The 16430-nt window shown below is 38.4% G+C and overlaps 1 protein-coding gene across 1 annotated transcript in view; it reads left to right on the top strand.

The window, feature by feature from the left end:
- Positions 1 to 16430, top strand: part of RUNX1T1 (RUNX1 partner transcriptional co-repressor 1) — a 163000-nt gene that overhangs the window by 104957 nt on the left and 41613 nt on the right. Inside the window, 2 exon segments of the mRNA XM_036031234.1 lie at positions 2640 to 2729; positions 8547 to 8728. Of these exon segments, the coding sequence (XP_035887127.1) occupies positions 2640 to 2729; positions 8547 to 8728 (272 nt within the window).

Below are 16430 nucleotides of genomic sequence, written 5' to 3'. Positions count from 1 at the left end.
TTACTTAAATTATTAGTGTAAGAATAGAACATTATTCTCAGTTGACTTGGGAACATTATAGTATATTCTATATCACACTAGACATGAGAACATAATATCATTTTTAGGGTCTTGAATCGCTTTTGCATTTACTGTGACTTCAAATATAAGTAGAGGATTCTCATTTAGCAGGGAGTTTTCCCATAGTAAACCGAGTCCTGCAGAAGCTGTGAGTCACATACTCAGTCCTTTTATCATCCAGGCCTTACACTAGAACTGAGATTCAGGTGATAGGCAGAAGTGTCTTTTTTCTAGAAATAGATCATTTATTTTTATTATGTGGATTTATCAGGGGCAAAGACATTCCAGTTCTGTCTTGTCAGAGAAGCCCCAGAATGAAAAATCCGGGTGAGAGCCTAGTGCCGTAGACATGCATCACACTGAAGTCTCACACATGAACAGGGGTTTTGCAATTCCGTTTTCAAATGTCGTCTCCCTCTCCTCTGCACTCTAAGAACAAAAGCTTTTGAGTTTGCCACAGCCCATCAGCTTCACCTTGTACTCTTCCAGGACAGGAAGGTGATTTTGACAGAAGAATGTCAGCATACTGCAGTTACTCTCGTCAAGTCACTTATCTTTTCCCTTTTATTTATTTCTTGAGTTTTGCATAATAGGCTTTTCAACATCTAAATAAGTTAGACCAAGGAACCACAGAGTAAATCCAGAACAGTCACTGTATTAAGCAAACAGTGAATATGTTGTTACTAGTAAGAATTTTTTTTGACAACTGCTTTATGAATTTGATTATGTCTTTAACAGTGGTTTCCATAACTTTAAATATAGAAAGATTTGATAGCTTTAAGATTTTTTCCACATCTTAACTGGCATACTTTTTTGATTGTATAGCTTTTAAAATATATTTATTTACCTAAAAACCTTATGGAGATAATTTACAGGGAAACATTAGTTAATAGTGCTTTGCAGGTATTAGGCAGGCAGTGAACATTTATCAAATGAGTGAGTGTCCAGGCAGTGGAGTTTGTTTTGAGCATTGACTACAAGCTTTTACAAAGGCCGTTTTAATTACATCTTCGGACTGTACGTTGAGGTACTGATTTTTGTACACATTCTGTATGTGAGGAAACAGAGGTTTACAGAAGGGAAATACACAAGTTGACCCAAATGGTAGTGACAGGCCCATGATTTGCACTCAGGTAATAAATCATAATGAATCTCATTATGCTGTTATTTAGACAGAGCTTAGAAAAATATTAGTATCTGTTTTCATGTGCAAAACGCAACTGGTGCAGCTTTAAAAAACGAGCCATGGAAACAAGGTGGGGGGATAGTAAAGGGTCAAGTGCCTACTATGTGGTGATGAATTGACTTCAGGTTATGGGTGTACAATGCCATGTACAGCTCCTGTGTCATGGAAATGTGATCTATGGAAATGTAACCTATTTAATCTCATTAACCAATATCACCCCAATGAAAATAATTAATTAAAAATTTTAAAGATATTTACCAACTGAAAAAAATAAGAGAAACAGAATGAAAAGTTTTAAAAAATAGGCTTCCTAACCTGTCTGTCACAGAGAGGAAGCTAGTGTTTATTCATAATTTTATGTTAAGATATTGTGAATCTGGGGGAATAAAAGTTTAGATCTTGGTGCCCCATACTTGGTCATAAAAGGAAAAGGAACTGTATAAAAGACATGGGGAAACACTATTCTAAAGCTGTGTGGTCACAAATGTCCAATTTTGTCAGGCATAAGGACAATGGAATATTTGAAGTTGAGACCTACATTTGTAGTTGTGATTCTGCCTAGGGACTAAGGAAAATGAGCCAAATATAGTTAATTTACTCAACATTTTAATAATAGGTTGGTTGTCTGTTAAGTAGATGCTTTCATCAATATACATTACTCCCTGCAGGATACAAACCCTGAGTATTTTGGGCTTGTTTATATGGAATAGGTTAGGGGTGAATTTGAGTCATTCTGCAGTCTCTATTGGGTTGAGCAATATATATTGCCTCAATGCTAAATAAAATAGCTTTGATAAATGGGAACTTTTTTTATCTTCTATAAGACTCAGCGAATCAGAGAAGGCCCAAACATTTTCTTTGGCTTTAATAGCACAACACACTACCCAACTAAGCTGTTATCCTGAGCAAAGATGCTTTGGTAGACAAAGAAAGAATGTAAGATGAAAGGACAGGGGAAGAATACTTGTACCAGTGATAACACAGACATGACATGTGGGATAAATTGAGATTCTGACACTTGCCTTTGGCTTATTACGTGATCAGTTGAGCTTTTAAATACATCCAAATGTGTTTGTTTTCCATAAAGGTAATATTAAAATGTCCTTCACAATTGCAGAGCCTTCTCTGACAAAACTATGCACATTATTCTCAAAGTACTGTATTTATTGTGCTTCATTTTCAGCTGTTATTTTTAGAGGTGGGTGATACAATAAACTATAACATGATATTTTTTTGCAAAGTCAGACAGTTTTATATTGAAAATACTGCTTCCTATATGTGTGTCTGCTGGTTATTACACTATGTTATAACAGTATTAATAATTTATTAGTCTTGGTGTTTTTACTATTTACCAAGAGACAAATGTGTTTATAATACATATTTTCTTCCACAGAACTCTACTTTGACAATTGAAGAATTTCATTCCAAACTGCAAGAAGCTACTAACTTCCCACTGCGACCTTTCGTCATCCCATTTTTGAAGGTATTGCACAGCTCACTGGTCTGGAAAGGATTTCGAGCCATATTGTTGCTAAGTCACAACAGTGTTTCTGTTTAGGAGGGAGGGGCTCAGAAATGTAAGGGTGCTTTGACTTCATTTAATGGACGAAAACTATCTGAACATATATGGTTTTATGTTCCTTTCTGAAGAAGCCTTTTTAAAAAACTTTTATCCTCACCCAGGGACACTTTTTCATTGCTTTTAGAGAGAAAGAGAGAGAATGAGGGGAAGAGCAACATTGAAGTGAGAGACAGCACTGATTGGCTGCCTCCTGTGTGTGCACCAACCTGGATCAAACCCACAACTCAAGCATGTGCCCTGGCCAGGAATCAAACCCACAACCTTTTTGGTTACGGGATGATGCTCCAACCAACTGAGTCCAGGGTTAAAGTAGCCTTAATATTATAATACTATGAATAGTTAACTTGGAAGAAGAGTTGAGAAATCTCTTTGAGTAAAGAAACCTAAAGTAAAGTTTGTTCTTTGGTCATTTGAATTACATTTTATATCTTGCTTGTCTTTAGAATGAACAGGACATTGGCTGTACTTTTTAGTTTTCCCAAGTTTTTTCCGTCTCTTTATTTTTGCAACAACCCTCATCCCTTAGCCGGTTAAGAAATTGGGAATAAGTGACAGATCCAGGGTATGTCTATCTGAGTATTGTCTGAGGTATGGGTTATAGGCAGTTTTGAGTCCTCAGTTTTCCATGCTCCTCCAACTACCACCTCTTCAGTAAAGCAACTGGAAAACATGAAAAGGGTGCACAGTAGAAAGAAAGGACATTTTTGTTCAACAAAGCAAGTGACTAATTCACTGATGGGTGCTAAAAGAATTGATAATTTTGATAGGAAAGCAGATTACTAGGGCTCCTTGGATTTGGGTATGTATATTGCCCAGGCTTTGTAGGTTGTCAGTGAATAACGTGGAAGGACAAACCCATTTAAAATACCATTTACAAATTGTCACCCAAGGATATGTTTATTGATTTTAGAGAGGGAAGAAGGGAGAGAGGGAGGGGGGAGAGAGACAGAGAAAAGACTTCATTGTAAGAGAAAAACATCGATTGGTTCCCTCCCCTACATATGTGCCCCAACTGGGGATTGAACCTGCAACCTAGGTATGTGCCCTGACCAGGGATTTAACCCATAACCTTTTGGTGCAGGGGACGATGCTCCAACCAACTGAGCCACCCAGCCAGGGCAGAACAAACCTATTTGTATACTAACGGTAAGCTTTGCAGATTGACTAATGAGAAAGATTCTTTGCCATCACCTTTAAAGGTTACTTTCAAAATGAGCACTCCAAGAAGCCTGTGATTCCATTCTTTGCCAGGAGTATTTACCTTCCCTTTCAATTCTTAGAACTCTGTATATGGGAGACACCAGAAATATAACTGACCAGAGTCCTGTGTGAAATTCCATCTCTTTTTTTTTTTTTTTAATCAGACACATAAGGTTCCAGTAACTATCCAAATGTCTAGAAAGGCTTGTGTGAACTGAGCCCAAATTCAAAACTTTATGGATGGTAAGGCTTTCCTGCTGTTACGCGTACTGAGGTGAAATGAAATAATTTGTTCTGAAAATGTTTACAAACCAATACATTAGCTCTTTTTATATGGAAATCCGGATTTTAATTATGTTCTTTTCATTCTTTTCTAATTGCGTATTTAAGGTAACAGGTATGATGTATTAGTATTTCCCCTCCAAAATGGCTTATACTACAATCATATATTTTTAAAAGCAAATTATTTTTGAACATGTCAGTTGAGTGTAGAATCTTTGCTTTTCTGAGAGTTGTTTTCTGCAAAGACTTCATCATGTGAATGCCATTTCCTGTGCAAATACCACTGGTTTCTTTGCTTACAAGGAAAAAAAAAAAGAAAAGGAATGGAGAAAAAAAAGGCTCCTTTCAGGGTCAAGTTGGCAGCCAAAAAATTTTTTAAAAGCTTACAAGGACACTTCCATGTTCTTCTATCACCGCTGCACACCATATGGTTACCATATCATTTAGTTGGGATCATTGGAATCAAAGATATAACTTTTTTCCCCCTAATTTTAGTGCTTTTTCTCAAAGGAGACATTAATGACAAAAACCATATGGTTGTGGGAACTCGGGCCTTAATAAGTGCATTCAAACATTGCTCTAACAATATGCATTAAAGTCTTGTTTTCATTAAGCTAATGTAACCCTCAGACCCTCGATTCCATTTTGCATTTATGGAGAAACATTTACTGGAAGGATATTAGACACCATTCTAATTACCTAATCTGGCACCAGAATTAGAGCAAACAAAATTGCTTTGTATTACCATATTTTTTAAATTGGAAGAAGATGTTTATGGAATCACTAAATTAAACTGAGTACCACGTGAAAGCCTCTTGTCTTGTGCCATCCATACATTTAAATTTGAGACTGGAGGCATGCGTGTTTACTATTAATCACTCAGTCGTGTGACAGGGATTGTAGTAAACATGAAGTTAGGAATCCCACCAAAATATAGATAAGATGAATTCAAATAAAATTTTTTGGTGAAAGCAGTCGTAGATACAACATCTTTTCTTATAAGCATCTTAATTTTTAGACATCAGTTAAAAAGTTTATTTATGCTTTAACCATATCCATTATTTAACAGTCGTCTTTGCAAAAACATATTTGGTCCTGAAACTAAGAAGTTACTATCTATAACACAAACCCAAATAAATGCGTATTTTATAACTTGTCTCCAGGATTACTATTTTATGTATCTTAAAATCAGCTTTTGTACTGAATATATTAAGGCTGTTGCTGGATGGAAGCCAGGGAATGCTTTGCCAAAACACATCTGCACACAAGATGTCCAGCCTGTGAGTCAATTCTCCTGATTATCATTCAGGAATTTGTCTCTCCGAGCTGGCATAACTATGTTTGCCTGCTTGGTTAAATATTGCTAGCATTCCTGAGAGGAGGAATCTGATTGCTTTTGAAAGGTCTCTGCATGTTCAGATAGAGCCTGTACCTGTGGTTCCAACTGAATCTGTTTCATACAGCAGGGCAGCAGCCTTGGTTGTAGTGCATATGGGGGGTGGGAGTTAGGACACCCCAGGTGCCTCCTCTTGATGAGGATGCTGGAGATACTATGAAGGAGGTCATGGGATATTGTTGATTTTTCCCCCCTCCTGTCTCATTATTCTGAATCTCATGCTTTGTTAATAGAGTTCTGAAGATATTTTATGTCAGCTTTTTAAAAATATTTTATTTATTTTTAGAGAGAGGGGAAGGGAGGGAAAAAGGGAGAGAAACATTAATGTGTGGTTGCCTCTTGTGTGGTCCCTACTGGGAATCTACCCTGCAACCCAGGCATGTGCCCTGACTGGGAATTGAACTGGTGACCTTTTGGTTCTCAGGCTGGCATTCAATCCACTGAGCCATAGGAGCCAAGCCTTTTTGTGTCCTTTATGAGTGCATTCTTGTCCTACTATTTTTTATCTTTGGCACTTTTTGAAAGGATCAGGAGTAGAGAGGTTTGCAGTATATTGTTTTGGACAATTTAAATCTTTTTTTAAATCATGTTTTAAAATTGTTATTCTATTACACCTTTCTGAATTTTTGCCCTCCTCTATCTACCCCCACCCTCCCCCACTCCCACAGTCAATTCCCACACTGTTGTCCATGTCTGTGGGTCACTCATACATGTTCTTTGTCTAGTCCCTTCCCCATCTTTACACCATTATCCCCCTCCCCACTCCCCTCTGGTCGCTGTCAGTCTGTTCCTTGTTTCCATGCCTGTGGTTCTATTTTGTTCCTTAGTTGATTTTGTTCATTAGATTCCTCTTATAAGTAAGATCATATGGTATTTGTCTTTCACTGCCTGGCTTGTTTCACTTAGCATAATATTCTCCAGTTCCATTCATGCTGTCCCAAAAGGTCAGGGTTCCTTCTTTCTGCTGTGTAGTATCCCATTGTGTAAATGTACCACAGTTTTTTGGTCTACCCATTCACTGATGGGCACTTAGGCTGTTTCCAGCATTTGGCTATTATAAATAGCATTGCTATGAACATTTAAAATCTTACACTTCAGAATGATTCTTAAAACTTTTTAAATGTTCACATGGAGTTGCTATTTTTTTAATTTTATTGATGGCGCATATATTTTGAGATCTACCTTCACTAGGAAAAAAGACAGTTTTAAAAAACACTTGGAAATATATTTATTGCCCACATGATCCTTTAGACCAGGAGTGTCAAACTCATTTTCACCGAGGGCCACATCAGCCTCGCAGTTGCCTTCAAATGGCTGAAAGTAATGTTAGGACTGTATAAATGTAACTAACCCTTAACAGTTAAGTGAGAGCTTGGCGCTGCCACCAGATGGAAACAAGGTGCCAGGCTGGATTTGGCCCACAGGCCTTGCGTTTGCCACCTGTGCTGTAGAGTAACTGTAAAGCCTTTATTTTTAGCATTGTTCTGGTGTAGGAAGTTATTTTCATTGCTACAGTGTGTGATATGTGCTTATCTTTAGCAAGTACCCTAGTATTTTATTTATACCTTCTGCAGAAATATGCTTTGGCATTATTATGAGATGGTTCCTTGGTTAATATCTTGGAAAATGGACTTGGGTTTCAAGTCCAGCCTTTTTGCCTGTCCCTGATACTCTAGAGGGCCCAGCTGGAACCTCCTTTATTCAGAAGTGCTTTTCTTCTTGACGGGTTAGTTAATGTACATGGCACCTGGTTTCTACAGATAAACCCTTGTGTTGCAGAGATTTATGTTTCTGACCTTTCCTTGAATTTGGGAGTTAAGTGTCATTGGGGATGAGTGCCATTCACTCTGCCACACTGTTCACTCTGTTCTCCTCCCCTTGGAAAGAATAAAAAATAGAAAGTGAGAGAAGAAAAACAAAAAAAAGCAACAACAACCTGGATTGATAATGTCAGAGTAAGTTTACTTTTTAGAGTAAAATTCCGTTTTCATTTTAATGCTTTACTGTGTGTGAAATTTTCTCCTTCCCTATGATTGCATTTGAGATTGCCAGAATTATGTATCAACAAGCATGTTCTGAGAGTCTTTTGCAAAGTGCCGGTCTTGGTGAGGAGTGAGAGTGATGGGTACACAGGATTCCTTCTATTAAAATACATGTATTTTTTAGAATAAGGATGACAGCAGATTATTTGTGTACACCTCCTGTGTGTGCCGCTTTGTGCATGAATTCTACCTGGAATATCTGACCATACTCGGGGCATTACTTACATGTAATGTCCTTAAATGAATCTGACTATTCCTAAAAGTAATGTCTACTTTCATCTCTCTATATTTTTTCTTCTTCAAGTTAATAGTTGACCAGAGATATATCATAGGATTAGCCTGTTTTACCTGGGTAAGTTACTAGACACAAAAATGAATATGTCAGGAAGCCTATTTTGAAATTAATTGAAGTATGTATGTATTTCACATACCCTCTGTTTTCTGTGGTGAAAAAGCAAAAGATGCTTATGGACAGAGCCAGAACGTCATATCCTGTAGAGCTTATAATCAGTATGTTCTAGCATGAAGGACCTTAAACATAAAGAGGTGCCAGTCCCAATGTTCTTAGTGGCCTGGAAGCAGGGGAGGTGAGGTGACTTACAAAGGTCAGATACCTCACGCTTGGGGCAATCCGGGCTCAGGGAAAGACTGGCCACATAGCCCAGGGCTGAGGTGTGTGCCTGAGAATCAGCCCTGCTGCCTACATTCAGGGACATCTGTGTTTAGTCACATTGCCTGCTCCGTCCGTGTTGGAAAGCAGGCTAGGTTCATCCTTGTCTTCTTGTGATGCCCCTGCAGGCGAACCTGCCCCTGCTGCAGCGCGAACTCCTGCACTGCGCCAGGCTGGCCAAACAGAACCCTGCCCAGTACCTCGCCCAGCACGAACAGCTGCTTCTGGATGCCAGCACCACCTCACCTGTTGACTCCTCAGAGCTGCTTCTCGATGTGAACGAAAACGGGAAGAGGCGAACTCCAGACAGGTGAGAGGGAGGACTGTGGACTGACCATGGCCTTTCCCTTGTACCTCTGGTATGAGGACATGTTTCATGTGACATCTACATTGCTTGACCTTCACCTCTTGCAAAATAGCAATAAGCTAAAGTGTCCATCTTGGGGACCCTTCTCTAGCCTGGGATGCTACAGAACGTTGAACCTCTGGCCTGTGTCAGGCTTTTGTGCAGCTTATTCTTTGTTGCAAATAATATTAAAGTAAATGGTAAAGATGAATGATATTCAGATGTGCCAGGTGCCCCTAAGGGTTCTTAGACACACAATTTTAAAACTGTCATTTATTTTATAATTCAACCCATATTTTCCTCTTCAGTGTTAGGAAATGTGCTGTTCTAAATTGTCTCAAAATATGATGGTTTTGAAAGCTGGCCTTTATGTATTGCTCAGTAAATACAATGCAATAGCTATTTAATTTGCTTTTATGTGAACCAAGATAAATCTTCTAGGAAGCTAGGTGAACTGAGTGAAGATAAGAGTTAAATAATAAAGATAATAAATGACATTTTTGCTGAAAAAATTTTATTTGTCAGCCAGTATTTATCCTATCAGAAACTCTACTCTCTTAATGAGAATTCAGAAAAATGTAAAACAAAGTCCCTTCAACAAAGTAGTTGTTGAATAAGGCATATACATGAAAATGCTCATGCATCTTACTAAAATAATTTTCTTTACTGTTTCATGATCATATATAATAATTTTCTAATGTAGGAATGCAAAGTCTTACTAGAAACATTTTACATGGCAGTAGTGAAATATGGAGAATATGAATATGAAAACAGTGTTCGAAAACTTATTTGTTGCCCTGACTGGTGTGGCTCCGTGGACTGAGTGGCTTGTGAACAAGAGGGTCACCAGTTCAATTCCCAGTCTGGGCACAGGCCTGGGTTGCAGACCAGGTCTCCAGTAGGGGGCACACGAGAGGCAACCATACATTGATGTTTCGTACCCTCTCTTTCTCCCTCCCTTCCCTTCTCTCTAGAAATAAATAATAAATAAAATTTTAAAAAGACATTTTAAAAAAAAGAAAACTTGTCTGCTATGTACTTTGTTTTCTTTCCCCATTTATATATTCTCTCTTTAATCAGGCATGAGTATAGCAGCCATTGAAAGGTCAACACTTGGCCACAGTTACATTCCAGATTGATAGGAGTTTACAGTCCTTGGAGCTGCTCAGAGACATCTATGTGTAACTGACTTGGCTGCCCCTAAATGTATCAGCTGCTTTGCAAATCAGAAGGTTATTAATAGCAAGCCAGTTTACATATAGTTACTATAATTTTTATGCTACAATTTCTTGAATTTATCTTCTCTTGACATAGGACCTCTTAATAGTTTAAAGTTGCTGAAGTAAATGTTAAACATTAGTTTACTTCTGGCATACTGTAGACCCACCTTCATATATGAACTGCTAATCGTGCTACTTCGTATTTTTGCAAGTCTTATTTCCTTGGCCATATGTAAGCATTTAGTACTTTAGCTTTTAAAGGGAACTGCTTAGTCCAGGTGTCTGAGAGCCACATCCACATGATCCTGAAATCCAAGAAGTGGCCCAAGGATAGATGATTCACATGTGCATTCTGTCTGCTCCTAACCATTTGCTCTGCAGGAAATCCATACTGAGTGCAGGTATTGAGATGTTTCAGCTCCTTTTTTCCCCCACAACAATGTAGTAAAAGAATTAGGAAGAGACTGGGTGGGAAATTGGGACAAAGAACATTTACTTGGGTGGAGGAGAGGGTAACGGGAATGTATAGATAGCTGTGATAAATGTAAAGATAATCCTGTAGGCAAAGCTGGAAATAGACTCAGTGTATTCTAGAAACCCTAACTGTGAAGCAGCCATAACAGGCAACACAAAAATTTCCCTCATTCATCTCTCTGTATTCCCAGCCATTTCCCCACTGGTTCTTTTGTGGTGTTTTGTATTTTAATGGACTCTGCCTTTAGACTTCCCTTGGACAGTGCTGAGGTCAGCCCTGAATGATGTGCTAACACAGATTTGAAAGCTTCATGTAAAGGACACAGAAAGTCAGCGTTTTTGTCGTGGTGAGCTGTGGCTGTGTGTGCATGCGTGTTTGTCTTCAGCCAGGTCGAACTCTCTTAGAGCTTCAGTTTTATTCTCCCTGTCGCTGCTCATAGACTGCAGAAACTCCTGGAGTCAGGATTAGCCAGCTTGCTCTTTGGGTGGAGCATTCTTTGTCAGGTGGAACCTAGAAATGTTTGTTATAATGGAAAAATGGCAAACGGACTTCCTTTGAGTTAGGAGGAAGGGTAATGGGAATATGTTGTGTAAATACACTTTCATCTTGTGGGAATTTGATCAGGGCCAAGAAAATATGGGCCTCTATAGTATTCCTTTGCATACATTTTCGGCATCTTGTTTGCATATGCATTTTCCTCTTCTCTGATTACTTATCCGTACATGCAGACCCACTGTAGGCAGCGGTATAGAGTACGGTGCTGTCTGACAGCAGAGCTTTTTTTGTTTTACTGAATGTTTTGTTGGTGCATATGGTCTGACATGGATGAGCAGCCACGTTGAGATTCTGGAGTCTATTAAACTGGCTCATTAAAAAGATCAATCTGTTTCTGTAATAACACTGGGAACCATCAGTCACTAAAAGGGGGAAAAACTGACACCTGAGGAGAAAACACATTTTGGTAATTTGTTCCTGACATGTCATGAATAAAAGAGCACTCTGAATTTTGTTTACAACTTTGGGGGCTTCCATGTTGTGACGATTGCAAATTTGAGCTGCAAGACCGTTGTCACGTGTTTTAGGAGTGGGTTTTGGCAAATGTAACATTTTTCTCTCCTTAACTATGATTGTTACTGGTTCTATCTTTTGGGGTTTTTTTAAGCATTATTATTATTTACTAAAAATTGAATACTCTGAGACAAAACCTACAAAATCTTTTTTTTTTCCTGTATGGAGCAGTGAAATGTATTCTTCTTTCTTTTAAAGGTAGCTCTGTGGTGAGTCCCTGAACTACTGTACTGGATTTGTAGGGCTGTCGTAGAATATTGTAGAACATAAATTAGAAAAACAAAATCACCATTGAAAAGCTATACTATTTCTTTCTAAAATACTATGGAAAGTAAATAGAAAATTTCAATTTCTACCTCTTGTGAGTATGTAAAAGTTAATTATTTACAGCAGACCTTTATTTTGCTGTTCTGTGATGGGAGAAGCTGAAGAAGGGGACATGAACTTTTTTTGGCTCTGGTTAAATGAAGTGACCACTTTTGAAGAGAGAGCGTAGAAGTTAAAAGCCCTCCTTAAAACTGCTCACCGTGATGGTTCATTGAGACACTTGCACTTTCACATGGAGTGAGGTGAGGAAAAGCAGTTAGAGAATGCTGTATTTCTTGAGACTGCAGATGCATAAAAATTCAGGATTTTCAAAAATACTTGTGTTGTATTAATTAGCATTGCTCTCATTCTTTTTCACAGCTTTGATATTGCAGCTTGTTGTTATAATGTGTCTTTAATATTGTATTTTCATCTGTTATGCTAATTTTCTGATTCAGAGAATCTTTCTTGCTTAAGATATCAAATTGAATTATCACTGGTTTTTGTTATGGGTAACACTGCCCCAGTCCAACTATCTCAAAAGTTGGTGCTAAGTATTAATTCCCTTCAAATATATACCATCATTTTAAGGTATGAATATTTTAAATTACAGTTTAATACATCTAGAGTTTATTGTGAAGGCCACTTAGTTGTATTAATATATATTTCCTCCTCCAATAATTAAACATTATATTTTTTAAAAAGACCTGCTTGAACTTTAGAATTATATGATTTGTCAGCTAGGAGGGGTTGTATGGATCCAGCCAGGCCCCCTTTGTCTTATGCTTGAAGAAAAACTAAGGCCCTAAGAATTTGACTACAGCCACAAACCTTCATAGTGGAAAAATCAGCATATTTGCATACCTGAAATCTTGCAGTTGCACAAAATATGTTTTAATGTGCAGAATGTAAATAAAGAAAGCTCAACTGTGAATTGTTTTATTCCCCTTTGCCTCTTTTATTCTTCTCTATAATTGCTCAAGTGGGTAAATGCAGTAGTGTAATATTTTATAAATCTTTTTATAATAGAGGATTTCTAGTCAGCCAGGTTTCCTGGCTTAAGGAATAAGTTAGAAGACACTGAAGTCTGGAGGGTCAGAAGGTAGTCATTTCAAAACCACGTTCATTGAATATATAACATTTGTCAACATAGTACATACTAGCTTAAACTACTAGGTTCTTTTTTTTCTGTAAGATGAATGAGGTTTCAATATTGTTGTATTTCTAAAGAGAAAAGGTAAATATGTACACTTTCCAAGGAACTGCAGGATCAATCGACTGTGAGTAAGGATTAAATATATATCACCTATAGCATTCAGTTTCTTGTGAAAAATATAAGTAATACTATATTCGTGCATTCTTCTTTTGTGTTAGGTCCTTTATGGATACTTAACTTTCAAGAAGTGGATAATCATCCCTGTGGGAATGAATTAAAAAAATGTTTTCATTTGTGAAGGATTCAAGTGAAATAGCATTAAGTTGCATTAGATGATGTGAAAGCATGGTTTTTTGCGGACATTTTGGGCTCCCTGTACTCCGGTCTTAACGTGGACTCCCCAGCCTTGTTTCTTGCTGCTCTCCTAGGGTCTCGCCCCGCTCACGTCCAGTTTATATTCAGAAGGCTGTTTCTGCTCTGCTGTAGTTCTTGCATGCCGCAGTTGTATTTATACTCCACAGGCTAACTCAGGCATTATCTGCTATTTAATAAAGCCTTTCTGATCATAAATAGTTATTATTTACTGAGCACTTAAGATGCACCAGGCCCCGTGCTCAATAATTTACATACTAACACATAGCACCTCCTTCCTAATAGTCCCGTGGCCTGGACTCTGGCAGGGTGGGTAAGGTGTCTGAGGTCATGTAGCTTGTAAGAGGCCCTGATGGGGTGCTGAGCGGAGATTCTCTGACTTGAATGCCCATGCTCTTCTAACTGTAATTCTGTACCATCGGCCTCTCAGTGCCCCAGCTTAAAAACAAATGCTGCAGGTTATTGAATGCTAAATATGTGGTAGGCTCTTTATGTAGATTCTTTCAGATTATCCTCTCAGTAGCTCTGAGATAATCATTCCCATTTTGTGGACAAAAACACTGAGGCTTATAGAGGTGAAGTCTATACATCCAACAAATAGAGCCAAAACGTGAATAAGCTCCATGGTCCCTGTTCTTTCCAGGGTATATTCTGGAATGATCTTTTCCCACTGCAATCTCCCATACCATGATTGTACTGTTTGTTTGGTACCTGGTAACTTCAGGTTCTGTATGAAAATATAGAAGTCATAGCTCCAATTAAGTTGTTTTGATGGCGAGAGATTTCTTGCCAGTACACTTCCACAAACAATGTAGTATGGCATTAAATTGTAATCTTCCAGAGGGTGTTGGGGGATTAGCTCTTGTTCATCTGTGTATGCCCACTAAAGAGGATAGTGTATAACACAGAGTGGGTATCTAAAACAAAACAAAGAAAAATACCACACACAAAACAAAACAACAACAAAACTACTTGAACAAATGCATCATGAAAGTTAAACTTAATGTGGTCATTTTCATTATTATGCAGAATGGTCTCGAGTTTTTCTTGCTTTCTACCGTTTTAAAAGATGCATCTCTGAGATGCGCTCAACAGTGAAAGTAGCCATCAACAGCCCAGGAACAAAATGCCGTGATTGGTTCACTGACCAAAAAACTGGAGGGCTTCGCTCAAAATGTACAGATGACAAGTTAGAATAAGAAAGCACAGCTCCAGACAGAAGGAGCAGTAGAAATTGACTATGTCAGCAATGGCCAGAAATTACGACAGGCAGGGGACAGCCAGTAACAGGAGTCTTTTAACTGTTGAGCAGATGGCGAGTGCCAGGAGACACATGACGGAGTGTCCACCTTCTTGTGGGGGGAGAGAAGAAGGCCCAGGTGGTTCTGAACAGCTGTATTGTAATCCTTGAAGGTCCAGGCATGATGTGTATATGTCTGGAGTGGCCACCATCCGCCATCATTTCATTCATTTCTGAAGGTTTTAGCATGCTGCTCGGGAAGTGATCTCCTAGGTGGTTGTTCAGCCATGGAGAGACTGAAGGCACTTACTCCATGTGGCCCAGTAGTGACAGTCCTGTACCACTCAGCTCTCTCTCCCTCCCTGTCTAAATAGCCCACTCCCCCTAAGAGGACAGCAAAACACAGAAACCGCTAAGGGTTGTCATGAACTGCTAGGTTTGCTTTTCTTTTTGAGGAGGCAGGGGAATTTGTAATATATTCGTAAAATATATTTGTAATATATTTAATATATTTTGTTTCAGGCGCATTATTTAGTACCGGTAGAAAGGTGTTTTGTAAAAATTTTATCTAGATTCACCTGCTTTTTAACAAATCATGAATAGAACTTTCACTGGATTATTTTGAAACTATGACAAGAAGGCTTAACACCCCCCTTTTGATTCAGTGTCTGCTGCTTCTGGGAAAATCTTAACAGACTGCATATCTAAGAAAAGACAAGGAAGATGTGTTTATTATTAAGTTACTAATGTTTGGGGGCTCTTAAGAAAATAGAACTGTTACCTCCTGATCTATATCTTCTACATATAGGCGTCTAAATTACAAAAAAAAAGTTTTAAAAAACTTTAAGAGGCTACTGGCATCTTACTCTGCTCTGGCTGAGACACTGGCAGAACAGGACAGACACATGGGTGATGGTGCCGAGATCTAGAGACCCAGGGCGGGGCAGAGGGACCTGCGCTAGAGACGCTACAGAGACCCACGGCAGGGCTGGATCTGGAGAAGACAGTTCTTGCATGACTGCAAAGTTCCTACGTGGGCGACTGGGTACAAGGCAGCATAACTGACTGGTGCAGGGATTACCAGAGGAAGATGAGGTCAGTTTGGACAAATTCTGTTGGAAATGGCCACGTAACTTGGGGGAGTGAGCACTATGGCTCTTATTTATGTGTAACAGGACTAAGATTAGAATCGTGAAGTTTCTTCCATGCCATTCTAAGGTGTATGATGCTGTACCAGTTTGCCCCTAAAACAATCTTTGTAGTGATATCCCTGCCCCCCACACTTAAAAATAAAAAGAACATTTTAATTGAGAAAAGAATTTGTTCCTGTCATGCAGGATGTTGATTAGCCCTGTTACATTATTTATTGTCATGATCTTATAATAACTTCTTGTCACTATTCCTCATTTTTTTAATGTTATACTATTTTATGCAAATGTTACTAAGGGGTTATCAGTGTGTAGTGGCCAATTATGACATTTAAAATATTTTATTTTAGAGGCAAGTATTTTTTTAAAAATGTTTTCTTTCATAAATAGTTTACAGTCTATGGGGTTTTATTTTTTATTTTTTACAGTCTATGTTTTTGAGGAACAGGCGAAAAAATAGCTTGAAATGGATTAAAGTATAAATTAAGTTGTCTTTTAAGGGGATTTTTTTTGTTTGTTCATTTGTTTGTTTTTAATACTATGACTTGTTTCCTTCCAGTCCCGTGTACTTGGCAGGAAACCGAATCCCAAACTTAACTTTCCCAGGTTACCTGAGGTAACATAGCTGAGGCCTCCATGGGCCTCCGTGTTTAGGACCATCGGACACTGAGATCGCAATGA

This window comes from Phyllostomus discolor, chromosome 7 (genome assembly GCF_004126475.2).
Source record: "Phyllostomus discolor isolate MPI-MPIP mPhyDis1 chromosome 7, mPhyDis1.pri.v3, whole genome shotgun sequence".
NCBI classification, from domain to species: domain Eukaryota; kingdom Metazoa; phylum Chordata; class Mammalia; order Chiroptera; family Phyllostomidae; genus Phyllostomus; species Phyllostomus discolor.
Note: the sequence above shows the minus strand (reverse complement) of the source record. Positions and strands in the feature narration are given on the sequence as shown.